The 9,642-nt window shown below is 42.4% G+C and overlaps 1 protein-coding gene across 2 annotated transcripts in view; it reads right to left on the bottom strand.

Annotated features, from left to right (window-relative positions):
* LOC137297009 (uncharacterized) overlaps positions 1-9,642 on the bottom strand; it is a 59,470-nt gene that overhangs the window by 14,245 nt on the left and 35,583 nt on the right. For both annotated transcript variants that reach the window (XM_067828953.1, XM_067828954.1), the window contains exons 7-8: positions 5,587-5,780; positions 3,404-3,544 (exon numbers count right to left, since the gene is read on the bottom strand). In XM_067828953.1, the coding sequence (XP_067685054.1) occupies positions 3,404-3,544; positions 5,587-5,780 (335 nt within the window). The remainder of the gene's footprint in view (positions 1-3,403; positions 3,545-5,586; positions 5,781-9,642) is intronic.

Here is a 9,642-nt window from a genome sequence, read left to right as displayed (position 1 = left end):
AGGATCAGTTCTTCTACATAGAGGTGCCGCAATTCTCTCTGTAGAGTAGCGTCCCTTTGTCGTACCAAGAGCTCGTGAACGTGGAATCGAAAACTAGACTTGCTCTGATTACCTAAACCAATTTCCATCCGCATCTGTCTGGACATGTACACAACTGACCTTGACCTTTCTCATGCTGACCTCATTTTTAATGACAAACACATATTTAATGGCAACTATCAATCACGGCTTTTTAGCAATAACACGACTGGAAACATCAGAAATGTTAACACACATTGTACCAATGGGGACTCGAACACGGGTCTTGAGCGTGATGAGCGAACGCTTTAACCACTAGGCTACCCCACGACCCGTAAACGCTTGTAACACTAGCATATGATACATACTCATGTTATGTAAATAGTTTTGAAGAAGCTCGGAGATGTGTTCTTGTCATTATCCAAAATGTGCCACGCGCTGGAGCAGAAACGCATCGATCTTCTATAAGAAGACTAAACAACTTGAAAATCTGCCAACATTTACACTGGTACATACACTTATCAAAAGAACGGCACATAGACCTACTAATAGTGTTTGAATTATGCTATCAGGGGTGTCGAGGTAATTGTTTTATAACTCCGTACCGCCAGGTACGCTCGAGCCAATTTCAGACGTTAATGAGATAATTATGACAGCGTTCTTGCTAAGACTGATTCCGCCCATGTGTGTGACCCTTCTGCCCGTGGTGCGAGCTATATCCGCGTTATGTCTTCCTCGCTGACGACGGTATGACTCGGGTGTTCAGTGTGGAGCTTTTGGAGTCTCCTCAAACTAGATGCTTTTTATTGTTGACTTCATCAACATTAGGCAATATTCTACTTAAACTGACCATCGAAAGTGTTTTTGCAACACGTACAGAGCGTTTGGGACTCACAAGTCTTAATAAAATCAGTTTTCGTAATACTTCGTGGCTGCCTTCTGAATACTGACCAAATGTGTACTTATTTTTGTATTCAGTATATATGGCTGTGGTCAGTAATGACATTGGACAACCCAGTAATGTCAAGAACGTAACTAGGCATGACGTCATTATCTTCTTGGGATTATTCAGGTTTCGTGTTTTTAAAGTCCAGCTATTCAATGTTAAAGCTATACAGTGGTGCTATGTAAACGATGGGATCTGGTACCAGTGATTGACAGCATGAGCATCGACCTACGCAACTTGGATACAGTGACATCCATCAACCGTTAGCGAGCCTGACCACTAGAGTGAGAGTTTAGTTTTACGTCGCACTCAGCAATATTCCACTTATATGGCGGCGGTATGTTAATAATCGAGTTTGGTCCAAACAGTCCAGTGATCGACAACATGAGCATCGATCTGAGCAACTGGGAACCGACGACATCTGTCAACCAAGTCAGCGAGCCTGATCACCCGATCCCGTTAGTCGCCTCTTACGACAAGCATAGTCGCCTTTTATGGCACGCATGGGTTCCTGAAGGCCTGACCTCTAGATACTGTTATAACAAGTAGCGTCTTTAGATGTACAGTGCTGATTGCTGAAGGCTGATTCTAACCCGTATCTTATAGAGTGGTGAAACCATTTTTGAAAATCAATTTTAAGGGCACGGCCTAATAATCAACCATAACAAGAGTAGCTTTAAAACGTCTGCGTTTTGAAGGATACCTAAAGAGTTACATGTTGGTGTGAACAAAATATCACATCAACACGATTCATGGAATACTTCATATTTTTTTTCGAACAAATATAATGTTTGGCATTAAAGACTACACAGTTTCATTTTCATCGTGAAAAAAGAATGTTTTCTCAGGTGTACACATTATTTCAAGTTGTAGGGATAAAAAAGCACTTTTCACTTAATTATGAAAGGACATTTTCCTCTGAGAAAAATGTGGTCCACGTGTATGCCACAAAACATTTTGAAAGATTTTCCGAGGCCTTACACGTCGTATCCGTCATCAAACATGTGTTGCCTTCCCTATTATCTCAAAATTCGGTTAAAACAAGTCTTAGTGCAAGATCGTCACAACAGGTGTGGACAACACAAGGCTGTCGACACATCTTTGTGTGAAATCCAACATCCGGGTTGTTAGGACGATACCGTAAAGGATGATGGGGGAGCTGATTGATGTGTCTTAGTCAAAGCGGACATCTCCACAATCACGACACTCCCTGTGACCTAACAACAACCATCTACAGCTGGTTAAGAGGATGGAGACAACGTGAACGTCTCACGACGGCGCGGGGTGAACCAGGACGATGCGGTTGTGACATTATACAGGGATGGGAGAAAAGATGCAGTATCTTATGTTGTTTATCGACTTTCGAAGATGTTTGTACATAAACACGTAATGCCACAAACGTGATTCTATCTGTTCCTTGAACATTGGCCAGGGATGCGGAATGGCGTCGAGTGCGAGAGACTCGCTTCATTACATTCTTGCTAACCTGTGAAGATTCGGCTGGAATTCGTCTTCATTGGCCCATGCTTTGATAGGACTCGTAGCAAAGCCTGGAGAGGTTATTCTTGATGTTACTGCAGTATGAAGCCCCTTTAGTGGACAATAGGGTGGCCCAGCGGCAAAAGCGTTCACTCATTCCCGTAGAAATCCTGGATTTGGTTCTATACATGGTGCTAATACATGTCTGCCCCTTTTTTAACGCCGGCGCACTTTTGGAAACGACAGTATTGCAGTACATTTCTTCACATAATTCTGTTCAAACCAGACCAGATCTGGGTTAGAATTGGTTTTCAGCAACCAGTGCTTCGAGTGACTGAACAGATCAGGGCAAACTCGCTGAAGTGGTTGACACATGTCATCGTGTTTCATTTGCCTCGATCGATGCTCATGCTGTTGACCACTTGACTGTCTGGTTTCGACACAACTGTTTACAGATCGCTGTAATCTGGTGGGTGCAGCGTCAAACAATTGAAAACACAAACAAACATCCCGGCTTGTATAGGCTGTGGTGTGAAACGCTCCTACATTCATTGGCAAACTGCTGCACTTGGCGACCGACATATAGCTATCATTAGAATTGCTCTGCCACATTTTTATATTTTTAATATATCCGTGTCCATGACAAACTAATTTTTCGTTGACAGACATCTCTGCTTATCGCAGTTGTCACACTTATCTCGTTACAAACATACGTGTTGTTAGAGAGGAGAGCAGGCTGACACTAATATCTGCGCACTTTCTGCCATGTCAAGTATGTTGTTAAGGGTGCAGTCATTCTGCCAGAGGACCTGCTACTCCGGTCAGGGCACAAAATGAGTGGATAATATGTTATGGGCCACTATCCATGTGGCCAGGATGTGCTGTCTGACAATCACGATGCGTGCGTGTGTGCGTGCGTGAGTGCGTGAGTGCGTGAGTGAAGACAATGACTTGACATACCTCTGTGTTGAACAGTGAGTAAGTGAAGACCCTTTCTAGCATATTGGTGAAATTAGCCAGCTGGTCTGCGTTGACTTGTGAGGGGTCCGATGTCAGCGACTTCAATTCGTTCAGGGTCTGCCCCGCTTGCATCAGTCCATACTGAAGAAGAAAAAAAAGGTAATAACTCCAACAGTCAGCAGCAGGAGTCAGCAGCCTGACCACGCTCTCCTGTCAGTCATATCATACGACGTGCATGGGTTGCTGAAGATAAATTCTAACCCGGATCTTCACGGGTCAACAAGTATCACAGATATTAACTACTACTACTACTACTACTACTACTACTACTACTACTACTACTACTACTACTACTACTACTACTACTACTACTACTACTACTACTACTACACTTACACACTATTACTGAGTGAGTGGGTTTAGTCAGCAAACTAACCATTACAAACTAAGTAGTGTAATGGAGTATTTGTTTAGGTGAGTGAGCTTGTTTTTTTACGCCGCATTCAGCGATGTTCCAGCTCTATGGCCGCGGTCTGTAAATAATCGAGTCTGGACTAGACAATCCACTGATCAACAGCATGAACATCAATCTGTACAGTTGGGAACCGATGACATGTATCAACAAAATCAGCGAACCTGATAACTCGATCCCGTTAGTCGCCTCTTACGACAAGCATAGTCACCTTTTATCGCACGCACAGGTTGCTGAAGGCCTATTCTATCCGGACCTTCACGGGTATACACTATTACAATCAATACCACTCCAGCTATTTCACTACTACCACCGCTTCTCATAAGGCCATATGGATGGAATAATGGCGCGTGCGGCGTTAAACAACAACCCAACAACCAACAAGTACTTCTTCTAATAGTACAACGAATCCGCTACTTTGACTTCACCTCAGTATGACACAAAAGTCAAACACCGGCGACACGAGTATTATACCGCATTCACAACTGCGTACGTACACTCAATATATCCAGCAAACAATGTCATATCCGACAAACCGGTGTCGATAACAATATGTCACTAAAACAATAAATTATGCTCGAAATGCTTGTTCCGAAATGAGGACATATGACTCGAAGCTCGGACTGTAAAGGCTGAAGAGGTTACAACAGATGGAAAGGTTATCATCAAAAAATCTCGCAACAAAGATTTCAACCAGCGCCATGAGATCCTCGACAAAAAGAGTCTAAAAACACTTGTTTGATGAAGGATACAATGTCTAAGGCCTCGGCAAATCTTTCAAAATGTTTTGTGGCATACACGTGGAGCACATTTCAAAGTGTGACGCATTTGTGACAAAAATGTCTGATGTTACCCCTTGACTTTTCGTTTGTTAACGTGTTTTCTTACAGGTGAAAAATTGTCGTGCCTTGTGTTTGTGGCGGGTACCATTGGGGCATAGGGAAAGCTCGCTTTTTCGCGAACACCTGGTGTCATCGCTATTTAAGAAGTGATAAAACATACAATGAATTCTTCTGATATACAACCGCTTGTTATGTCTTTCATTGATGAACGCGTCAGGATATACCCCGGAACATTGTTTTCCTAATAATAAAGACGTTGACATCCGTAAAAACTCTCTTTTTTCAAGTAATTGTGCTCTGGGAAAGATTTCTCGTGATTACATTTTATAGAAAGGGTTTTATGGTTTTATTAATACACTAATCTTTAAGATTACGGTTACATGGCTTTTATTCTTCCAACCAAACGTTTAGACTCACTTAAAACATCTACTTTTAGTCATGTTTATATATAATTTATATAGTTTATTCGAAGATTGATTTCTCCACGAACTTGAGGGATACAACTGCATGTTGTACAGACGAGTTGCCCGAGGATCATGCATCAAATCGCTGATATCATGTGCAAATATCATGCATGTGAACAGATGCGTTTGGTGTGAAGAATACCCATATTTTCACTGTTTTATTGAACTCATAGCAATAATTTACGAATACGAATTTGTTTTACAATACACTGGTTCATGTGTAAACGATACTTTCGAACAATATGGAACATTTTGCGAAATACAGTCTAGAACAGTTGCCTGACGTGGATACATTAACACTAATGAGTAGTAACTTTGGATGGGAATTATGTGAAAGCACTCTGGATCTGAATTTTCAAGAGATATCATTACTGACCAATAGTCGGTATTGAAAGGATCACTGACCTCTCGGCACTGGGATGAGTCCACATCTGACCATCTGGCTCTATTGCTGGCCAGGGCGAGGCACTCCCTGGTGGCCATGTTAGGGTTGTTGATGTCGTCCTGATGGTCACACAAGACGAGGATCTTCTGACCCCTCTTGGTCTGCGGCCAGGTGTAGCGTCCGGTCCGGTCGTACGTCACCTGTTCCGGACAATCTGTGGATAGTGAGTGAGTGAGTGAGTGGAGGGGACAAGTGTCTGCTAGTTCAGTAAAATCCACATGAGCATGGTAGATCAAGTCTCACCTTTGAAGAATATATTGGGCCCATACAAAAAACAATCAGCGGATCCTGGTGCGTCTGAAGGACGCAACTCGAATATGGATTTATGCCGCTTTTATAAACATTCTAGTAATATCATGGCGAAGGTCATCAGAAATAGGCCTCACTCATTGTACCTATGAGGTATCGAACCCGGTCTTCATTGTCACGAGTGTGCTCTTTAACCATTAAGCTACCCTACAGCCTCGAATTTTAAGAGCCACTGACAGACCGGCCCAATTATTAGATTTGTGTAAATGTAAACCAGTATCACGACACAGTTGAAATGTTCAAAGCAATCTGTCATTACTTAAAATAAGAATATAGCACTTTCAGCTTGACGAGTCAGACATTTTGATATGAGAACACGGACTCAATAAGCGTAGAACTACTTAAAAGTTCCGCAGAAAGCTTTACTGTGACCAGCAGAAGTTCAGAATAACTCCTATCGTGATTCAATACCGAGGTTTGCTCTCCCGAGATCCCCCGACCCTTCCCCTGTTACACCGTCTAGAGACGCTCCGGCGACCGGGACGTCTTTGAAACAAAAACGTCCCGCTTTGAAGAAGCAGTATACACGCAGTCTCGTCACGTCTTGCCCTAAACTGAGAGTCAAAATCCTTCATCTTGAAACCCATCTCTTCAAGCTCCACTATAAATAATGTCCTGACCATTATCATTTTCCTGTGGCTACGTTAACATGCAACAGGAGGTGGATTCGGTAAATTACAAATGTCCATCATCACCATCACCATCATCATCATCATCATCATCATCATCGTCATCATCATCGCCGTCCTTATCGTTCTGTTGTCACCACCATCACACCACAACCACCGTCGTCATCGTTGCAGTCACCACCACCCCCCTCACAGCCACCATAATCATCATCATCATCATCATCATCATCATCATCATCGCCGTCCTTATCGTTCTGTTGTCGTCACCACCATCACACCACCACCACCGTCGTCATCGTTGCAGTCACCACCACCACCCCCATCACAGCCACCACAATTATTATCATCATCATCATCATCATCATCATCATCATCATCATCAACGCTATTATCATCGTCAAAACCATCATCCTACAGCAAAATGTAACATTTTACTTTGAAATCTTAATCAATGTTACCCTTGAGTCTGTGGTTCGTAACGCAAGGTATAAAATGTTTCTCAACTTTGTTCGATTAAATATTTTTATAAGAAGGTATTCAAAACGTTGCAGTGTTTTCACTCAAGTTCAAAGCAAATTGATCCGGCACATTTCTTAGCAATTGTTTCCAACCTTTGATTGGTTGTAAAAGCCTAGGATGAAATACCGAACTACGTGTATACGTTCGAGTAAACTATGGATGTGTGTGTTTTAAATTCTTCTGTTTGTGTCACTGTATTGATCCCCTTTGTTGACATTACCATGACAAAACGTCTGGGCGTCAGAACAGTGATGAAACAGCACAATAACCTTCCACTCGTTACATATTTTACCATCGGGATAAAAAATCTATTTCATTCGTTGACAGACAAATCCACTGGATGAATGCTGCACATTGTGGCAATTTTTAAAATCAATAATTAATAATGAATGCAAAGCCGTTGAAGGTAAAACTTCTTCATCAGTGCGAAAGCGTTCATTTGTCGCGCCGAAGACCCAGGTTCGACTCAAATTTCTGGCGTTCCCCGCCGTGATACTGCTGGAAAGTTGCTAAAAGCGACGTACACCTAGAGTTACTAACGTCTAACTATACTTCGTGAGTGAGTTTAGTTCAATATCGCTTTTAGCATTATTCCAGCAATATCACTGCGGGAGACACCACAAACTGGCTTCACACATTGTACCCATGTGGGGAATCGAACCCGTGACTCTTCAGCACCTATTCTCTTTGTATGATGTATTTGACACGGGTGTCTTTTAGTCAAATGCAGTTGTAAAGTATACACTATATTTTGCACGGCAGTTTACCATGAGCGGATTTTCATTTGAAGAGGTTGTTTAATTCCATTCCACCGCCATATAGCTGGAATATTGCTGAGTGCGGCGTAAAACTAACTAAAACCCATTAGAGTAGCTACAAAGTGCTTCTATTCAAGAGGATTGGTATTACCTGTTGTTTCAAGCCGCACTCAGCAATATTCCAGCAACATGTCGGCGGTCTGTAAATAGTCCCGTCTTTACAAGACAATCCGGTGATTGACACTATGAGCATCAATCTACACAATTCGGATGTGGCGACATGTGTCAACTAAGTCGAACCATCCCACCCGATCACCTTTGTCGCCTCTTACGACAAGCATGGATTGCAGAAAACCATTTCTAACTCGGATCTATACGGTTTTGGATTTAGCAGAACGATGTGAAATATTATACTGCAATTTTGACGTTCACATTTGTGCAGCAGCATTAATGTGGGGGCAAACACGCACCAGCAAGCGCCGAACAAACCCCAGGTGTTCTGCGTGAATGAGCTACGCTTTAACTGCTGGGCTACCTTATCGTTCACTTAAGATCCGAGGGGCAAGGCCAGGTGAAGCTGTATACTGAAGTCATCAAGAACAGACTGCTAAGGCTCTGCTGTCAATCATATCAAAGGTGTACATTTCACATTATTTGACAAGACTAGTATTCCCAGCTGTTGACATATGCTGAACTCTGGTGGTATTTCCTCCGACATATGCCGAACTGTGGTGGCATTTCACACACATGCCGAACACAGGTATTTTGCTACTCCTCTATAGTGTTGACCTCATCTTACCCGCATGGCTTCTGTTGAACAGGGTGCGCTTCATCACCTCATGAGGTGCCATCGCACTACACTTTCTCGCTATAAGGCAACATAATCAGATTAAAGCGCATGTACCGTTTGGATTGTGGTAAGTGAAGCTTGATCATAATATTAACTCGAAGGTGGGGCTGGAAGCCGTTTTTCTGTTATGGGATATCAAGGTGAGGCTATACCGTAGCTCCTCTTTATAACGCCAAAAAAGAAACGTATGTCGTTACAACTTGTGTTTATTGTTATTGTCGTAAGACCCTGAAACGGGTCTGTCTGTTTCTCCGATGTCCTTTGATATCTGTCGGTGATATATCCCGAATGGCGACCACACGTCTCTTGATAATGGTAGAACGGTCGTCTGTTGGTGTGTGTGTTTATAAACAGATTTGTTAGTAACATACAACTCGTTCTGCCATCATCTCGCGCAATTGGAAATGCAGAACCTTATTTAAATATACCATGCAAACGAAGACAGGTCTGTCAAAAAGATCTTGAAACCAATATAACTAAGAAAGTCCATGCAAGTCTACAATATGTGGCGTGTCTTGATTACCACAGTTTCTATCAGAAATTGAAGAATGTGCCTCAGTTCCTCTTCATAATGTGTTATCAATACAATTTAGGATTCGTTTCATCTGTTGAATATGTTCATTTCAGGGACAAAATGTGAGTCTAAATAACTCCAGAACAATGCCTAAGGTTTTGGCAATGTGGATTGTTTGTTTCTTTGTTTAATTTTACGCCACACTCATCAATATTCCAGAAAATCCAGTGATCAACATCATGAGCATCGATTTACGCACTTGGAATACGATGACATGTGTCAGCCAATTAAGTCACTGAGCCGACAAGTAAGGGTTACTGAAGACCAATTCTAACCAGGATCTTCAAGGGTCTGAGGCAATCTGGACTCTACACTTAAATTGGGTCTGGCAGGCAGAGCATGACATCTTCGGAAAGATGTTTAAAGTGTTTCATCGC

The sequence above is a fragment of the Haliotis asinina genome, chromosome 9, assembly GCF_037392515.1.
Source record: "Haliotis asinina isolate JCU_RB_2024 chromosome 9, JCU_Hal_asi_v2, whole genome shotgun sequence".
In the NCBI taxonomy this organism is placed as follows: Eukaryota; Metazoa; Mollusca; class Gastropoda; order Lepetellida; family Haliotidae; genus Haliotis; species Haliotis asinina.
Note: the sequence above shows the minus strand (reverse complement) of the source record. Positions and strands in the feature narration are given on the sequence as shown.